Source organism: Hippopotamus amphibius, chromosome 13, assembly GCF_030028045.1.
Source record: "Hippopotamus amphibius kiboko isolate mHipAmp2 chromosome 13, mHipAmp2.hap2, whole genome shotgun sequence".
In the NCBI taxonomy this organism is placed as follows: domain Eukaryota; kingdom Metazoa; phylum Chordata; class Mammalia; order Artiodactyla; family Hippopotamidae; genus Hippopotamus; species Hippopotamus amphibius.
The window spans coordinates 3,592,072-3,612,056 of NC_080198.1; the positions used below are offsets into that span (position 1 = coordinate 3,592,072).

General features: G+C 52.3%; 1 protein-coding gene across 4 annotated transcripts in view; it reads left to right on the forward strand.

Moving 5' to 3' along the window:
- The first annotated feature begins 6,237 nt into the window (after positions 1-6,237).
- FGD5 (FYVE, RhoGEF and PH domain containing 5) overlaps positions 6,238-19,985 on the forward strand; it is a 116,693-nt gene continuing 102,945 nt past the window's right edge. For all 4 annotated transcript variants that reach the window (XM_057706577.1, XM_057706578.1, XM_057706580.1 and 1 more), the window contains exons 1-2: positions 6,238-6,431; positions 15,381-18,066. In XM_057706577.1, coding sequence (XP_057562560.1) covers positions 6,419-6,431; positions 15,381-18,066 — 2,699 coding nt within the window. In that variant the 5' untranslated portion in view covers positions 6,238-6,418. The remainder of the gene's footprint in view (positions 6,432-15,380; positions 18,067-19,985) is intronic.

Consider the following 19,985-nt stretch of genomic DNA (forward strand, 5'->3'; position numbering starts at 1 on the left):
AAATGCACCCATCCCTGCACACCGGACACATCAGCCTCCCTGGGCTACTTGGCCCCCAGTTACCACTCCCACCCGCTGTGTGGCAATTCTTTCTTGTTGCTAGTGTGATTTTCTCAGGGTGCAGAGCAAAGCCTGCCCCCTCCTGGAAGCCTTCCTTGCATGTATTTGAGCCCTGAAACTGTGGATCAGGAACATTCATGTTTTTAGGCCTAATCTCTCTTGGGGCCCCTGCCCCAGCCTCCTTGGGTCATCCTACCTCCAGGCTTGTCCCTCTGGCTCCCCTCCCACTCCGGCTACCACACAGGTCTGGCCATGTCACCCCTTCCCCCAGAAACACTCTAGGGCTCCCCATCACCTGCAGGGTAAAGTCCAAACTCTTTGGCCGGCCACTGGAGAGCTTGTCTAGAGTGCTCTTCTCACCTCACCGCAATCCTGCCCTCCTCTTCCATCCGCACAGGCTGTACCCCCACCTGTAAATGCCACTTGACCTTTAAAGCTCAGCCAATGTCACCTCCCCACCTCTAGCCTCTCAGGCCATTCAGTCCTCTGCCTTCACCCCCAGCTCTACTGTGTCACTGTTAGCTGAGCCAGGCCCTTTTCTCAGACCAAAGCATGAGCTCTTCAAGGACAGGAAAGGGAAGAGAGAGGGGAACTAACATCCTTTAATCCTTACCACGACCCGAGAGAAAGGTCTCATGGTTCCCATTTTACAGAGGACAAAATTGAGGTGCACAGAGGCAAAGTGTCCCCCCCTCACCAAGGCCACAGAGCCAGTGACTGGTGAAACCAGGGGCCTTCAGGACCCCTGCTCCTGGGTGTGTGCTGTGGGGTGGGGGTGGAGGCCTGATCTTTGGGGCACAGGAAGGGAGGGAGGCCTTGCTAAGCCGAGTCCACCCGGCAGGTGTCTGGCTCAGATTCGCCTGCCCCTGGAGCCAGGAAGGCAACTCGATTACTTTCCAGGGAGAGACAAGCCCTGAAGCTGGTGATGTTGCAGCCGTGGCGTTGTGGGGTGAGCAGTCCAGGAGCCCACAGAGGCTGCAGGGCCGGGGTCATTTCCACTTTAATAACATGCGTTTTATCCCCAGAGACAAAAGGCATGTACCTGCTCCTGTGGAAACCGGGAAACCAGGGTGCTCTGCTACAGAGAGGGATGCAGAGGTGGCTGGCCTTGGGCCCCAGCTTTATAGAAGCGCCCCCATCTCGGCATGGAAAAAAAGCCTGATCGTCCCCCCACCCCAGGCCAGGAATCAGGGCCCAGGCTGCCTCCTCACGCTCCCCAGGGGCCCCCAGTATACAGTGCTCTCTCCCGTCCCTCTCTTGCTCTGATCGTGGGGTGTGCGTGCCCCAGTTCCTGGTGTACATTGTTTGTAAGCATTTATTGAGCACCAACTATGTCCTAGATGTTTACATGACAATCATCATCTCTTAAACACCTCCTGTCTCCCCCTCTCCTCTCCTGAATGCTTCAGATCACTTATCTCATTTAATGAGCAGACTTTTATCATGTCCTTGACAGGGCGGCAGTGTGCTGAAGTGGGTAAGAAAGCTGGCCCCAGAGCCAGGGTGGAATCCCCACGCTTCACTAGCTGTGCATCCCTGAGCGAAGGCCTCAGCCTCTCTCTGCCTTGGTAGCCTTGTCTGTATCACAGGGGTAGTAACATTACCTACTTCGCAGGTTTGTTGAGAGGAGGAAGTGAGCTAATATATGCAAAAGACTTACTGAATGCAGCAAATAAGTGCTCAGCAAATACTAGCTACCAGTGGGGAAGTTGAGGCTGGGACCTGGCCTCCCGCCCAGGTTACACCCAGGTCAGTGTGGCTCGTGACCACCGTGCTCTACCACCTGTCTGGGAGGCCTGGCCGTGGAGTTCACAGAGCCTGGGCGCGCTCTGCTTCTGGAGATCACATCCAGCATCGGTGCTGGCTGTGCACTTTGCCAAGGCTCCAGGCAGGCGGGAACAGGGAGCTGAATTTCAGTGGTTTTGATCTGAGGTCACCTAAGGTGTGTGCAGGGCTCCGCATGATTCCGACTTGGGCCTAGATGTCAAGAGGTGTGGATCCCAGCACTGGAATCCTCCGACTTATCGTAGGATACCAGGCCCGTTATTTTTCCCTCTAGGCTTCAGTTTCCTTGTCTGTCAAGTGGGCATAACACCTACCCTGGGTGGCTCCCATCTGCTGAGAGAAGCAAGTGAGATGGTGAGTGATTTGGAAAACATGAAATCTAGGCAGACTTTGTGCCCATCACAGAGAAAGCAGTGTAGCCTTGTAGTTGAGATCATGCTGTCAGAGTGAAGGGGGTGTGAGGCCTGGCTGGGCTGGAAGGGCAAGTCACTTCCCCACTCTGGGCCTCAGTTTTCCCACATGTGAAATGGGGAGATAATAAACGCTTTATAGGGCTCTTGGGAAGAGCACGCATGTGAAAGGCTCAGACCCACAGCAGCGATAGTCATCACCCCCACACGGTATTTACCGCATCCCTGAGCTCAGTGAGTGGTTATGGCTCAGTTCCATAAGGACTAAGCAAGTCCAACCACCAGTATTAGCTCCGGATGTTTGGAAAGCCCTCTGGTCTTTCCCATCCATTTTCTCCTATTAGGAAAAGCAAACAAAGGAATAAGCGTTTCAGCTTCACAGCCCATCACTCTACACCACCGTGCGGTTTCAGCTAAACAAGTTCAGACCTGGGTTTTTTCCCAACTGCCCTTGGTGCTACGATCTTTTAAAGGAGACTTTGCTTAGCCTCAGATCCCAAATTCAACAGTTGTGGCAAGGTCTTAGCTAAGCACTGAGGTCTCTTCCTGCCCCCTCTTCTCCTTTCCACAGGCCCTACAGCGCCTGTGGAAAGTAAGTTGGTCGTTGATTGAATTATCTGAGCCTCCCTCTCCTGCTCCTACCTTGGGGGGTCCTAGGTTCTTTGGGTTTTATTGCTAATTCACAGAAATGATCTCAACTTTTCAAACATATTTTCTTCTTGCATCAAATATCAAAGTGATTGATCCACTCAATCATTTGTACCCATATTCAAACGGACACTTCCCACCCTCTGTAACACCACCTTCATCACCTCAAGCAACTGTACCTCCACTTCCATCACCTCCTCCAAGGCCACCATCTCCACCACATCCATCAGCTCCACGAGCTCCACCTGCTCCTCCACCACCACCAACTACATCACACTTTCCACCTTCTGTGACTTTCACAGCTACTTCTATCCTGTCACCACCTCCCCCTCCCCCACCTCCTTCACCTCCAACACCACCTCTCCCACCTCCACCACCACCTCCATCACTTTCCCCACTGCTTCCACACAGAGATCCACAAAGTTTATGAAGAGCCTTCTAAGTAACACAAATTCTGCCATCGATTTCCTATTTCAGAGGCAAAAGAATTTCTCCACAAAAGGTTGGAGGTTTAAGGACTCTGGTGGTCCAGAGACGGATAAGTCCTTTGAAAGGGTCAAATTTATTTCTGAACTTGGAGAAACGGAGGTACACCCTAGGCCCTTGCCTGAAAGTGTGCGTAACCTGATTCTATACTGTGGGCCTTAAAAAATAAAAATGAAACAAAACCTACAGACCTGGTTAGGTGTATGAAAGTGCTTGGTGTATGAAAGTGCTTGCTGAGCGCAAAAACACTATATAAGATTTTTCATAATGATGGGGAAAGAAGAGTTTCACCTCCCCAGAGCCCTTCCGCATTACCTAACTGAAATGTATTGATTCCTGTCTTCAGCATGTGTGCACTGAACACCTTCTGTGTGTCAGGCACCAACTGGCTCTTGAAATGGTTCAAATCAGACCTTCATACAAGCTGTATGTTTTTAGTGAGCACCTAATAAGCACCAGGAGTTCTGCTGGACGCAGGCCCCCAGATATCCAGAAGCCTACCAACCTTCCAATAACGTATTAATAAGGAGACGGAGGTCCCAGGATTAAGTTCTCACCTCAATGGGAACCTGGGGAAGACTTTTCTCTACTTCTGTGGACTCTGGCAGCACATCTGGCCAAAAAGTAGTGGGGTGAGTTACCCAGGGCAGTGTTTTACCAGATGTATAAACAGAACACCTGGAGATCTTGTTAAAATACAGGTTCTGGTTCAGTAGGGCTAGGGTGGGGCCTGAGATTCTGCATTCTTAAGAAGCACCTAAGTGCTGCTCCACTGACCACACTCACAGCAGTGAGGTGTTTCATCTGTGCAATGAAAACATCTGGTTATCTAGGACCAGCTGGACCAAAGGCATCTAGGTTCAGGGAGGACAGCCAAGGCTGCGAAATGCCTTGTGTCCATTTGGAATTCTGCCTCCTCGCACGCTCCCAGCACAGCTGCTCAAAGTCACAAAAATTCTAGCCTCTGCCACCTTCGGTCCCAGAAAACCAAAGTGATCCCAAACAATAGTCTGAACCTCTGTCCCAGGCCTTTATATTTTTGTGGATGCCACCTATGTTTTGAAGACCTACTAAGTGCTGGGTTCTATGTGAGATGCCAGGGCTGCAGGGCTGAGCAGAGCAGACACAGCCCCTGCCCTGGAGCCATCACCCTGGCACAGGGTCATTTCTGGGCCTTTCTTCCCCAGATGAGGGACAGGAAGGATGGTGGTGGTAAGGGTGGATATGTTCCACGTCCCCTCCCCACCCCAACTTCCACATAGTTGATACACTGGCTAAATTGCCTAAATGAATTGGGATAGCCCACCCCCACCCCCTCCCACAGGGTGTTGGCGGTGCTGGGGGCCTACACCCTGGCACATAGTAGGCTCACAACCAGACTACTAAATGACCAAGCCGCAGCTTGAGCTGGGTCCTGGGTGTGCAGGCAGGGAGCAGCCAGGGCAAGAAAAGTCAAGAAGGCTCGTTTTAACTCTTGGCTTACTCAGTTTCCTCAAGTGTAAAATGGGAAGAATCTTGATACCAGCTTCATAAGGTTGTGGTGAGGCTTAAATGAGTAAATATGCAGGTACAGAGCTTAGCACCTTGCCAGGCACACGGTAGGTGCTCTGTAAGTGTCGGCTGCCAGTTATATATGAGAGACATGACCCTTGCCCTCATTTTTCAACGGCTGACAGAAGGAAGCCCTTGGTATGGAGTTCAAAGCACCCCTCACCCCACCCTTCTGTGCCTTTTATCAGATGCTGCCACCCTCTGTTTCCCTGCCTCATCAAACCCCTCTTCCATCAGTCGGTGCCTTTTCACACCTCTAAGTCTCTGCCCAAGCTACTCCCTGCACCTGAAAGGCTTTATCCCCCGCCCCCAGCAAGGTGTTGGCCAGTGTGTGCTGCGTGCACAAAGGCGCCTCATCTACCAGGTCTCCCTTTCAGTGTCATCTCCTCAGGAAGGCCTTCCTTGATCTCCTGTTCTCTACTCCAGATGTTCGCAAACGAGCTTGCATCAGAAGGACCTGAAGGATTTGTTAAACACGGGATTTCAGATACAGTAAGCCACGGGACAGCCCTGAGAATTTGCATTTTTAAAAATTACTCTGCCCCGCGACCCTGGTTTATCTCCCTCAAGGCACTCATCACTGTCTGAAATGATGTTTAGTGTTTATTTGTCTCGTGTCTCCACTGACTTCCCATTTAAGCTCCACTAGGGCAAGAATTCGGGGCTGTCTTGTTCTGCGCTCAGAACGGTGCTTGGCCCAGGACTGAATGAACGCCCAGGGCTGAAAATAAAGCGATAGATGGTCCGTTAGGCGAAGGGACCAGGAAGTGCCCAGAAGCCCCACTCGCCGGCTTCACCCCGCCCCGCCCCCCATCTAGTCCCTTGAACCTCGCGCAGCTGCCCGCGTCCCCACGGCCATGGCCCCTTTAAATGTGCGCGCGGACGCCTCGCCCCTCGGCTCCCTCGATTCCTGACGGAGCAGAAAGGGGAAAAAAAAAAAAAAAAAGCCTTCCTCTCCGGGAGCGGGAGGAAACGTCTAGGAGGGGGCGGAGGCGCAGCGGCGGCAGCGGCGGCGCAGGCAGAGGCGCGGGGGCCAGAGCTCCGCGCGCGCGGAGCCGGGAGCCCGGAGCGGACGCGACGCCGCGCGCCGGCCCGGCCGCCGGCCCCCCGCCCGCGCGCCCGCGCCCCCGGCCCCGCCCCCGGAGGCTCGCGCCCCGCGCCCCCCGGCCCTGCGCGCCGCGCCGAGTCCTGAGGGAACGCGACGCCGCGCCCGCCCCGGCCGCCGCCCCCGCGCGCCCCGCGTTCGCACCCCTTCCCCGCCCCGCCCCGCCCCGCCCGGCCCCGCCCAGCCCCGGAGGCTCGCGCCCCTCGCCCCCACGGGCCCCGCGCGCCGCGGGGAGTCCGGCGCGCGCCGGGGGCGGGGCCGGCGCCAGGGGGTGCGGGCCCCGCGGGGCGGCCATGGAGTGAGGCGGCGCGCGGACTCGCGCTCGGAAGGACCGACGCACCGACGGGCGGCCGCGGGCTCCGCGCGCTGGAAGATGAACAGAGCAGGTAGGAGGTTCCGCGCGATCTCAGGCGCCGAGGGGCGCGCGCGAGGGGCCCTGGCCGGGCGCTCCAAGTTGTAGTTCGCGGGGCGCCGGGACCCCGCGACCTTCCCTCAGTCTCGGCCGAGGTATGGGCGGGTCCCGAGTGCCCTCGCCGAGGAGGCCGAGAACGTCGGGGTCCCGTGCCCCTGTCCGAGACGCCCGGCCTCGGGGACGACCCCTCGGTCTTGGCGAGGCCGCACCCTGGCCACGTACGGCCGTGTCCCGCTCCCACCGCGGCCCCGGGACTGAGGGTCCCCTCGCAACGGGGAGAGACGCTCCTTTCGCAAAGGCGACTTGGTCGCGCCCCTGGATCCTCACTCCTGCTCCTCGGGGTCCCCGCCAGGCCCTCACTGGCCCCTCAGAGGCCCTTGGCCCACGGGGCCCGTCTGAGCTCTTCTCCACTCCGGGGTCTGTTCCTGGTGTCTCGCTCCTCCGCGGCGCGCCCTTAGCGGATCTTGCTCCCTTCTCTCTCCTAGACCCCCACACTGGGAGCTCGCCCACCGACAGAACTGAAAAGCCCCAAATTCTCACACACACCCGCAGCGCACCCCCACCCCCTGCGGTGCCCTGGCCCGGGGCCCTCTTTGTGCCTCCCCCAGGGGACCGAACGCCTAGCGGACGCCGAGGCTGAGCCGCACTCCAGGCGTTCCCTCCCAGCCCTCGCTTCTCTGCCCTGCACATCTGCCTCTGCTGGACCCGGGATTCCGTGAAATCCAGAATGCGTTTGACAGTAAATAGCGATCCCTCCAGAGGAGTACCATTCAACAGATTTATTAACTGAGACTCAGAGATGGGCGGTGCCTGGAACGCGGTTCCCGGGATTCCTGACTCCTCCGCGGGGAGGGCAGAAACTTTCCTCCAAGAGGCAAGTTTGCAAGGCAGCACTCCCAGCTAACTTCATTTGCCTGCCAAGGAGCGATTATCGCTCTTTTAATATTTTTCTCTTAGAATTTAGCAGAAGGCAGCTCCTTCCCCGACCAACACCCTTGTCCGAATCAGTCCTCCAAAACACACATCCCTAAAGAAACAGGAAGCCACCATTTTGGCTGTCTTAGAACCGTATCCTGCTGCCCTGTGTGTAAAAATGTGTGTGTGTTGGGGGTGGGGGGGGAGCTTTTTCTTTTTAAAATCTTTTTCATGTAAAAAGTCATTGTCTTAGGAGTGAGGTGCAGATGGGATTGATCTGACAAAGGAGATACTTGGGGGCTTAGGAGTGTGGTAACCGCTTCCCTGTGTCCAGGCCCTGTCGTTGCTGGGCATGTACACACCTGGACAGTGAGTGAGTGTTGGTTGCAGAGTAGGGGGGTGGGGGTGGAAGCAGGGATGCCACATTTGAGGAGTGGAAAAGACTGGAGCAGGGTCCCAGCGCCCAGCCAGCCACTCCTTGTAGGAAGGAGGTGGCATGCTGCCTCATCTGGCACAGCCTGGACAGAGCCAGGCTAGTTCTTTCCTACACTCCTAGTAAAACTCGCTTAAAACAATGGTGAGAGCCGGTCCAGTTTTCCCACGTTTCCCTGCATGAGGCTTGGGCAAGCCCTCCCTTCTCTGAGAGTCTGGGGGATGGAGTGAGCCAGAATACACTTAAAGGCAGATTTGGTCCCAGAAAATCTCAGCACTTATCACTCTTGGGTTCAGCCATCCCGTAATTTGCCACCAGCACAAACCTGGTTACTTGTTCAGTGTGATGGCCGCCATAGACCTCGCATGATGATTTCTGTGTGCCAGGCTCTGAATTTCCCGATCATGCAGCATAGTGGTTCGTAGACTCTATGGGACTAAATCTCATGACAACCATATTCTTAGTTACGTGACCTTGAGTACCTTACTTCTCTGTGTGTCAGTTTCTTCATCTGAAAAATGGGGATAATAAGATCTTTGTCCTTGAGTTCTCATGATTAAATTAAACAGAGCTTGTCTGGTGCCTAGAACAGTATCCATCACATTATAAGTGGCCAATAAATGACCAGTTAATATTGAACTAGGTACTGCTTTTAAATGTTTTACTTTTTTCAATTCAGTTTTCACAGTAATCTCATGGTGAGTACCCTTACTATTCCCATTTTATAGGTGGGAAAACTGAGCTGCAGGGATTTTTGTGGTCACTGACTTACTGAGGCGCTGAGACAGGATTGAAACAGACTGTCCAGCTTGAGAGCCTACGTTTTTATCCAGGGCCTAACACATAGTAGGTGCATAGGAAATGTTTGCCTGTTGACTTTATTAGGTATTTTATATCTGTTATTTGCCTTGAACTTCTCAACAGCCTTATGAAAAAAGGGGGTATTTCTTCCATGTTACCAAAAAAGAAACTGAGGCTCAGAGAGGCATAGTGATGTGCCCAAGATCACACAGCTGATGTGTGGTAGAGCTGGGGTTGGAGTCCAGGTCTGTCTGAGCCAGGGACCCATGCTCTTCCCACTCTGTCATACATCACTGGTCTAGGCTAACAGTAGCCTAATTAGAAATCATCAGGCTTGGCTTGGACATTCCAGCAGGCACCCAGGAATGAAAGTTAAATTAAGATGCAATTGCAGGGTGAAATTGGAAGATAATCCCTCTTGGAACATATGGTTATGAGAGTTCCAGGGGGAGTAGAGTGAACTGCAATTGAAACAGACGAGGGGCTGAAGATGGGAATGTCATGGAACATCATCAGAAAAGCCATGCGTTTAAAAGGCTGTCGTTGGCCAGAGCAGAGAGCACTTACTATGTGGTGCAGTCCCCTCACTCTGCACGTGTGGAAACTGAGGCTCAAAGAGGGGAAGGGACTTGCCCAAGGTCTCCCCTTCAGTTAATGGCAGAGGCAGGAGTGGCGATCAGAGCTCCGACTCCCAGTCCAGTGCTCCTCCCAGTGCCCCTTCTAATTTAACCTCTGTGGGGCTGACGAGGGAACAGCAGGGAACGTGTGAGTGGCAGATATTTAATTAAAATAGAGAGAGAAAATATAAACTGGTTCCAGGGGGCTGGCTGCGGATGATTTCTATCACCAAAGCTGTTAAAAATCTCTTTCTCCTGTCCCTGTGACTCCCCACCCCTCCCAACCCCCAGTTAACTCTTGGCATCTTGGCTCAAAGGGTATTCTACATTTGAGTCATCCTCAGGTATAGCAAATTGCCAAGAGGTCTTGGGAGTTGGTACCTCAGGGTGGGGAGGGTGTGCCTCCCAGGCTCTGTAATACAGGGAGAGAGAAGGTTCATGCAGCTGCCAGGGGACTCAGGACGCAGCAGAGGGTCCGGCAGTGCCATCCATGCTGCGTTCTAGATAATCAGAAAGTTAAGCTTAAACCAGACGAGGAAACCCCTGCTCTCATTTATCCTGTAATTGCCTCATCCACTCCATACTCTAAAGCTCAGCCAAATTCCCAGACTCTTTACTATGTTCCCAAAGGGCTTGCATCTAACTACCTCTGGGCCTCTGCACGTTCTGTTCCTTCTGCTGGGAACACCCAACCTCTTGTGGTTTTTTTTTTTTTTTTTAAGTTTTTAAAAAAATATTTATTTTATTTATTTGGTCACACCAGGTCTTAGTTGTGGCAGGCAGTCTCCTTAGTTGTGGCATGCGAACTCTTAGCTATGGCAGGCATGTGGGATCTAGTTCCCTGACCAGGGATCAAATCCAGGCTCCCTGCATTGGGAGCGCAGTCTTAACCACTGTGCCACCAGGGAAGTCCCATAACCTCTTGTTTTAAAATTTTTTTAATGTAATTTTTATTTTATATTGGCGTGTAGTTGATTTACAGTGCTGTATTAATTTCAGGTGTACAGCAAAGTGATTCAGTTTTATATATATATGTATGTGTGTGTGTGTGTACATATATATTCTTTTTCAGATTCTTTTCCCATGTAGGTTATTACAGAATATTTAATAGAGTTCCCTGTGCTGTATAGTAGGTCCTTGTTGATTATATGTTTTCTATATAGTAGTGTGTTTATGTTAATTTCAAACTCCTAATTTATTCCTTCCCTCATCTTTCCCCTTTGGTAACCATAAGTTTGTTTTCTAAGTCTGTGAGTCTGTTTCTGTTTTGTAATTAAGTTCATTTCTATCATTTTTTATATTCCACATATAAGTGATATCATATGATATTTGTCTTTCCCTGTCTGACTTGCTTCACTTGGTATGATAATCTCTGGGTCCATCTGTTGCTGCAAATGGCATTATTTCATTCTTTTTTATGGCTGAGTCATATTCCATCGTATATATGCACCACATCTTCTTTTTTCATCCATCCGTCGATGGACACTTAGGTTGCTTCCATGTCCTGGCTGTTGTAAATAGTGCTGCAGTGAACATTGGGGCATGTGTCTATTCAAACTAGGTTTTCTCCAGATATGTGCCCGGGAATGGGATTGCTGGATCATATCCAACCTCTTTTTTGATTATTAAAATCCTCCCTGTCCTTCAGCGTACAGCCTGGTGCTATCTGTCCCCTGGGTCTTCTCTGGGCAGAATTGGTCTGAGACCCAGATTACCTTGTACTGAGGGCAGGGGCTCTGTGTGGTTCCTCTTTGCGAGGGAGGCAGGGAGGGAGCAGAGCTGGAACCTCTCAGGCTCTTCGTTTTCTCTCCTCCCTCTTCCGTCTCTTTTGCTGCCTCCTTCTCATAACCTCAGGGCCACTGGGGCTCCCTCTGGACCCTCTCTTGTCTCAGCCCCAGCTCAGTCACATGGTGAGCTCACCAGGCTCATGCCTTAATTTCATCTCTGTGGTGGCTACCTCCAGTCAGGCCTGTCCCGGGAACCCGGGCTGGTCCATCCAAGAGCCCACTGTCAGCTCCTCCTGGCGCTGTGACCAGCAACTCAGATGTCACACATGCAAATCAAAACTCTAGTTTCCTCCCCCAGCACCTGCAGCCTTCCCCAATTCAGTTGGTGACAACTTCACTTTTGCAGTTGCTGTGACTCAGAACCTTCATGTTGTCCTTCATTATTCTTTCTCTTACACCCCAAATCCAAGCTGTCTGTAAATCCCACCAGCTCTACCTTCATATTCGGAATCTGACCTTTTTTTTTCTTTTTCCGCTTCCACTGCTACAACCTGGCCTAGGCCTCCATCTTTCCTGGCCTGGATCAGCGCCTCCTCCCTGGTCTCCCTGCTTCCATCCTCCCCAGTTCTGTTTTGTTCAGCACACTACCTGGGATGTGCATGGCCTTCTGCTTAAGGCCAGGTGTCATCTGCAGCCTCCCCGGGACTCCTCTGCCCTCATCTTCTGCTCCCCTCCTCGCTGTCTCACTCCCTTCCAGCCACGCTGGCCTCCTTGGACGCGCCAGGTCTTTCAAGTCTTTGCTCTGATGTCCTCTCAGTGAGGCCTGTCCTGGTCGCTGCATTTAAAGTTGCAAGACCTCCCAGCTCCTCATCTTTCCCCATAGACTTCATGACCACCTAACATATGACACATGACATACTTACTCTTTTTATTGCTTTTCTCTCACCGCTAGAATATAAGGTCCAGGAGGGATGTGGTCTTTGTTTTGTTTATTGATGTATCCAAAGAGTCTAAGTGAGTGCCTGGCAAATACTAGGTGCTCAGTAAATATCTATTTAATGGAGCTGGATTAAGGAAAACTGGACAGGAGCAAAGGAAAGCCAGCCATTCACTTTATGGTCAGTTAGTCCTTCTGACTCAGCCTTAGGTGAATTTCTCACCTGGCTAGCTGTCCCTGGTCTCTCTGGCTTCAGTTTCCGTGTGTTTTGCCCTTCTCTGCTTCACTGGAAGCTGGGAGCCCTAAGTCTGCACTGTAGAAGAAATGCTCCGTGGCAAAAAGGTGAAGGCAGAGGTTCAAGGGACTGGACCAGGAAGCAAGAAACCCCCATTCTCCCAGGGCCCTGTTCAGGACCCGCTGAGTAATACAGGCCAGCCACCCACCCTCTCTGTGCCTCAGTTTCCTCATCTTTCAGTGACGGGTCAGACGAGGCCTTTCTGACTCTGGCATCCTTTGATCTCAGAGGGGATGTGGGTGAAACACCCTGAGCTCCAGAGCTGGGAGCAGGGCAGGGACGGTGTGTCCTTGTCACTCCTAGGGGCTCCTGTGGCGAAGACATTTTCTTGCAGGATCACGCCGCACACGCCCACTGTAACCTTTTCCGAGGAGACGGCGCCCACAGATCAATAGCTTGATTGGATGAAGGATGGGGTGGGGGTGGGAGCGATGCAGCCTAGGTGACAGTCATTTTTCATGGCCCGTCTTTCCCTCTGTCAGGTCTTGTGGTGCCCATGTGAAATGCCACCTGTTAAGGATGAGAAATGAGAATCCCCACCCCCAAAGAGTAATTTCATGCCAGTGCCTGACACCTGATGTTGAGAGTGTGAAGCTCGTATAACTTCATGGATCAGTGTAGAGCAGGTGTAGGGGTAGATGTGGGGTAGGGAAAGACTGACTTTATGAGAACAGTAATAGCTACTGTTTGTTGAGAACTATGCAAAGTCCTGCTTATATATTATATATCTTTGAATCTTCATAACAACCTCTTGAGAATAGGTGTTACTATCGTACCCATTTTACAGATGAAGAATCTAAGACAGTTTCGTAGCTTATAAGTGGCAAAGGCAGGATTTGAACCCAGATCACCAGGCTCCAAAGGCTTATTGTCCTATTACTCCACATTGACAGGTAGCAGAAGCTTAGCTGTTTAAGCTCCAAATATTTGCTTTTTTAAAAAGAAAACTAAGTTGAACAGAAATTTTTCTTAATCAGGATATACAGTATGTGATTCCATGTGGAAATAAGGAGTTGGAAAGTCACTTCTTTTATCTTGAAGACTGGGTTATTATCTGGACGCCAGTGGCTGGCCTGGGTGTTGGTGCGGGTAGCCTTTAAAGTCTTGACAGCTGTGCCTTTTCTCTCCGTTTCTTGCTGTCAGCTACCGCGTCTTACAACTGGCAGTGTTCCTGCTCTCACTGCCCCCCTTCCCCCTCCTAATTAGCTGTACCCTGGGAAACCACACTACTAAGTTCATTAGATTTATGTGCAGTGTACAAGTAAAGAGGTTCTGGAATCGGGCCCTTCCAGGAACAGAATGCATGGACTTTATAACCCTATGTTATTGCTATCCTGGGCCTTTTTTATTTCCTTTGGGGCACCTCAGCTGAATTTGGCATAGCTGTGCCAGTTTGGGGGAGATGATGTTGACTCTTGCCTCAGATACACTGAAATGGAGGTGCCAGTGGGACAGTCCACGGAGATGGGTTGAAATCACAGCCGTGTGGGCTGGTGCCAGAGCCACCACTCTCCCGTGGCTACTGAGCACTTGCAGTGAGGCTGCTGGGAATCGTGATGTCCTGCACGTGTGAAATATACCTCATGTTTTGAGGACTTAGCACAACAAAGAATGTCAGATACCTCGTTAATAAATTTTGTGTATTGATTACATGGTGATCCCAGCACGATTCATTGATTACACAATAATATCAAAAATGATAATATTTGGGGTATCTTGAGTTGAAAATGTATTGTTAAAATTAATTTCACCTGTTTCTTTTTTAGCTCTTTAATGTGGCTAGGAGAAAATTAAAACTTACGTGTGTCGTGATAAATGGGGCTCACGTTATATTTGTCAGACAGCCCTGATTAGAGACAGCCTGGGTGAGATGCTGCAAGGATTGTGCTGGAAGTCAAACGCGTGGGGAGGAGGAGAGTTTGCTGACAGACCGCCAGGCCCTCTGCTCCATCTTGCTTCTGTCACAAGCCAGGCTGGCACGCTGAGGTTGCGGTGTATCACACCCAGGGTTTAGTGGGGATGGAACTGGGAGTTGAGACTGGACTGAAAGGGGTACCTGTATGTGCTAAACCTGGTCAGTGGACAGCCAGGCAGTGCTTTTGAGGCGAAGTTGGCAGCATGGCGTTGCATTCCTGGAAATCTGTGTTCCTCACCCTGCCTGCAACGTGGACGGGGTCTCAGAGGCATGGCAGGAGGTGTCGAGGCATGGGCTGGCTGTGGCAGGAGAGATGCTGAACTTGGAAGTGGGTGACTCCTCCCTTGACCCTTCTGCTTGTCCAGGTCCCTTGCATCCTGCCAACGTGAGCTGAAATTTCACCCTCTGCGAGAGGTCTTCCCTAGCTGTGGCAGCTCTTGCTTCCCGAACGCCTGTTGTACGTGCATGTTGTACATCTTTCATTCTGCCATGGTCGATAGATCCTCAACATCCGCAAGGGATGAGACCTTTTGCAACTATGCACACTGGAAAATAGCATATAATTTCTCCTGTGAAATTTGGATGCAGGACAGTTAGCTGGAGGCCAGTCTTGGAGCATGTAGAATTCAGAAGTGACCCTCAGAAGAAATGTATGTCATCAGCCCAAGCCTGTGGTATAGCATTCCTGAGGGAGCGAGATAATCAGTCATCATAGTCCAAGGGTCTGTGGCTCAGTGCTCCAGTTGTTCTATTAGTCTTGTCTCCCTAATTCAACTGTGAGTACTCAGCAGAGGTGTTCTCTTCTTGGCCCTAGAAGCCTCTACCGTGTACGGTGCTATGTGAATAGGTGGTAGAATGAGTTAGTGATAGAGTGAGTGCGGGCTGTGCGAGGGCAGGGTTGCCGCCTGTTAAGATCAGCACTGTCTCATGGGCACGCGCAGGTCGAAAGCACTTACTACGTAGTTGTCAAGTTAATGAGTACGACGATGTGGACACCTTTATTTGAGGAGCACATTGTGTCGTTCAGTTGGGTTCTGTTGGCTCGACTGTGCATAGAAGAAAGATCTCTTCACCTTGTTTACAGAATGAATCTTTAGTGGAAGGTCAAGGGGTTTTAAAGATGTAGGTGGGTGGTGTAAACCTGACAGACATGGTAGATTGGGTTTGAGTGGGTTGGGAAACCATTTTCAGTGTTCTCTTGAAAACAGTAAATAGGAGACTCTGAGTGGAAATAAAGGTAACTGTATTTTTCTCTCCTTCTTTTCTGTATTTTCATCCTTTAGATTCACCCAAACCACCAGTTGCTCCCAAGCCAAAGGCTGCCAGTCCCCTCACACCAGTGACGCCACCCAAATTCACCGCGTCACCCCGGCCTGAGAGTCTTCACAGTCCCAGCTCCATGTCCAGGGGGCCGAAACCCCCTATCGCCCCGAAGCCCAGGCTGGCTACCCCCAGTGAGTGGAGGGCCAGCGTCTACATGATCAACAGCTTGAACAAATGCAGCAACGGGAAGCTGCCCTGTGTAGACAAGGGGCTCTACGAAGAGCACCGGTCCACCCCGGAATGTTCCGAGTCCGAGGCGGATGAGGATTACATCGTGATCCCCAGGGCTCCGCCGGGAGAGGACGGACCCAGGGATGGGGGCTCCGTGGAGAAGGCAGTCACCGTGCCTCCGGAGGCCAGGGGGGAGGAGGAGAGCCAGGAGGGAGGTGACGCGTGTGGGCAGGGGGGGAGGGCAGGGGCAGAGGACGGGGCAGCCCCAGCGGAAGCAGTGCGGAGCGCAGAGGGTGATGGAGGCGTCACCCCCACTCCTGAGAGTGCGGAGGTGGAGGACTGTGCCTGTGACCTGGGGGCAGAGGAGCAGAAGTTCACAAGCGAGGAGGAGGAGGAGCAGGTGGAAGAATGCAGCACGTACAGCCTGGAGGTCAGGGATCCTGGGGATGGAGAGGCGGTCTTTCCAAGTGATGTCATTCTCACTCACCTCCATGAGGAGGCTCCAGCAGCTCCTGGCGAGGAGCCTGGGTCCCCTGGCGCGCCCGGGGGGGCAGAGGGCGATGGCGGGGAAGGCTGCATAAACGCCGAACCTGGGGCACCAGACGCGTGTGTGGACTCTGACAGGCCCCCTGAGGGGGACGCTGACGATGCCGGCGAGGAGCCCCCAGAGGATGCAGGGCTGCCCGCAGGTGACCCGGAGGCGGCCGCGGCCACAGGCAGCCCGGATGTCTCCCAGGAGGCGTGTGAAGATGCCCCAGGAGGTGGCGGCCAGGATGGTCAGGATCAGCCACCTGACCAGAAAGAGAAAACTGACCCAGAAGAAGCAGCAGCGGTCGCCCAGGAGGCAGGAGAAGAGCCTCGAGAAGGCGAGGACCCCACACAGGATGAAGCAGCTGAGGACAGCTGCCAGATCATTCCTTTTGAGAGTGACTGTGTGGATGACTTCGTGGCTCCCCTCTCAGGGCGTCCCTACGAATTCTTCCCGACCGAGAGCACCTCTTTCTGTAGCAAAAGCTGCTCTCCTAATTCTGAGTCGGCACAAGACTTAGAGACAGAGCAGGAGCCGCAGTCGGGGGAACGTGTGGAGCAGGACCCTGTGGCTGGGCCTGGACGTGGCCGACGTGGCTCTCTGCAGGGTGGCGCTGGGGAGGGACCGTCTGTCCCCGACGTGGTGGTCATGCCAGAGGATGAGGATGCCGAGGACGACGCTCTCACCAACCCCTATGAGATGGGAGTTGACCTGGTGTGCGGGGCGGACCCTGGCGAGGGGGAGAAGCCCGAGGCACAGGCTATGTTGGAGGCCCTGAGCGGCTGTGGCGTGAAGGAAGAGGTGAGCTCTGACACAGAGGGTGGCCTGGTCCCCATCGACAGGAAGAACGTCATCACGAGGGCCAGGCCCCACTCCGGGAAGGTGGCTGGCTATGTCCCAGAAACTGTCCCGGAAGAAACCGGCCCGGAAGCTGCCTCATCAGCCATTGACATTGGAGGTACCACCAAGGAGGCGAGGAAGACGGTCTTGTCGTCGGAGGGGAAGCCTCTGGACGTCAGCAGGGCTTTGCCAGCAAAGCCCAGAGCCTTCACTCTGTACCCGCGATCGTTCTCCGTGGAAGGCCGAGAGATTCCTGTGTCCCTGTACCGGGAGCCCGAGGCGTGTGGCCTAGACGGCCACGGGATCAAGAGGAAGGATGACAACCTCTCTCTGCCCTGTGTGATCGGCTCCTCCGGCAGCTTCTCCCAGAGCAGCCACCTCCCGTCCAGCGGCACCTCCACACCGTCTTCCATGGTTGACATCCCACCCCCTTTTGACCTGGCCTGCATCACCAAAAAGCCCATCACGAAGAGCTCCCCCTCGCTCCTGGTGGAGAGCGAGCCCCTGGACAAGCACTCCAAGAAGAAGAAGCCGTCCTTTAAGCGGTTCCTGGCGCTGACGTTCAAGAAGAAGACAGAGAGCAAGGTGCACGTGGACGTCAACGTGTCTTCATCCAGGTCCTCCTCTGAGTCCAGCTACCACGGGCCGACCCGGCTCCTGGAAATGGACCGGAGGAGCCTCAGCAACTCCCCCCAGCTCAAGGTGCGGACCGGCAAGCTCCGGGCTTGTGACTCGCCGTCCTCCCTCATCTTCTACAGGGACGGCAAGAGGAAGGGCGTCCCCTTCAGCAGGACAGTGTCCAGGGTGGAGTCCTTCGAGGACCGCTCCCGACCTCCCTTTCTGCCCCTGCCCCTGACCAAGCCACGCTCCATCTCGTTCCCCAACGCCGACACTTCGGACTACGAGAACATCCCGGCCATGAACTCAGACTATGAAAATATCCAGATTCCACCCCGGAGGCCCGCGAGGGCCGGGACGTTTACGAAGCTGTTTGAAGATCAGAGCAGAGCCCTGTCCACAGCAAATGAGAATGACGGCTACGTGGACATGAGCAGCTTCAACGCCTTCGAGAGCAAACAGCAGAGCGCAGACCAGGAGGCAGAAAGGTACCGTGAAGTTACATTTCCTTCATTGTTCGGCAGGTGTAACTATCTGGGAGGCAAGCTTAGGCGTAGGAGACACAACGGACTTGCTTTTTAGCCTCAGGCTCTGTTTCTTTCTAGCTTTGTGACTTGGGGTGAGGGGCTTTACCTCTCTGAACCCCAGTTACTTCATCTGTGAGATGGATTTGTGCTACCTTTAGGCACAGTGTTTGAAAAGATCGGAGTACCTAATCTATTTGAAAGTATTGTCACGTGAGCATATGTGTTTCTATCATTTGGGGTACATTTCTCATCTCCTAGGTAGATGATTTTACTACTCCCCTCTGGGAAAGTCACCAAAGAGAAGGTTCTGGAATCTTGCCAAACTAAATATCTTTCACCATCAGGAAAATACCCTAAATTGAGATTGATACCTTTTTATTGTGTCAATATACACTCTATTCAAGGGAACTAGGAAAGACTATTTAAATTGTTTATAGAGCTAAGGGTGCCCTGAGCTAAATTTCTGAATAAAGGTCTTTAAGAGGTACATCCAAGCTGATTTTTTTTTTTTTTTTTTGGATTCAGTCACCTTGGAAGTGAGAGGGAAACACTGCAATTATTGACAACAGTGGGGATTTTCTGACCCCACCTTCCGGAGACTGACTGAATGCCCTTATTGATCATCCCAGGTGGATAATTGCCAAATCTTGCTGTTTCTTATGCACCGTGGATGCAACTTAAAGGCGCTGCGATGCAACCTCAGCTATTTACACACTTGGGGGCACCTGATCTGAATTAATGAAAAGTCAGAATGGGGGCAATTTTAAAGGAAACCCTGATTCTTTCCCCTGTGTGCAGTAACTCAAGCCACTCCTGCATGGCTGTCGCTGCTCCGAATTCCCAGGGGACTTGCAGTAATGAATAGATAAGAATAATTTGCAATTAGCATTAGCTGTCTCTGGAGTGTAGACACTAGAAGTGTTTGTGTGGTTTAGTCTCCTGAATTTTTCATATGGTTCCCCACCCTGGCTCCATCATCTCCCTTGTCCCAGGTCTGGGTGAGGCTATGAATTGGTTCTTTCTAGGTTTGTTTGCCAGAGCAAAGGCAGACATCAGTGATGCTGGAGGGGTCCAGTTTAATTTGTAGAATGTGGACGTGTGCGAACTTTGAGAGTGGGAGCGGGAGAGCAGACCAGTTCATTGCGTTAACAGTTATCAGTAGGGTTTGACAAGACCCGACTGTACCTGAGTGCCTCCAGCACTAAAGAAAATAGAACCAAGCTTAGAAACCATAAAATCTCCACGCTGGGAAGGACCTCAAAGGGCGTATGGTCAAAACTCCCATCTCTAATAGGTCTCTCTCTTAACCCCCTCTGTATTTGAATTCCTCAAGCCACAGGGACCTCCCAGAGCTGCCTCATCTGTTACTCTGATTATGTTTTTTTTCTGCCTGAGGCAAAAGCTATCTCCCCCTAATGTCCGTACTCCACTCATGCTGGCTCTTTCCCCTCTAGCCAGGCAACTGAGCTCATTTCCTCTTTTGTATACCCATCCTTCAGAAATTGAAACTTGCTTCTGTTGAATCACAGAATTTCATAGCTGGAAGGGAACTTCAGACAGCATTTGGGTCTGTTACAGAGGAGGAAACTGAGGCACAGAGAGGGAAAGAGGCTTGCATAAAATCTCTCAGCAATTTAGTGGAGAAATCAGTGTTAGGACTCAGATTTCCTGACTCTTGGTTCAGGAATTTGTAGTGAATTGTGCTAAGGGATGCCAGGTCTGGTTGTGCAGGCTGCCCACTGCACAACCCCAGGGTCACACTCATCTTTTAGTCTATATATGGAGCCCCTGGGGTTGTGTGGTGCACAGGCTGCTTGGCCATATGAAAAGGTCCTGTTGCCTAGATCTGTACTTAGTCCAAAAAACAAAAAAACTCCCTT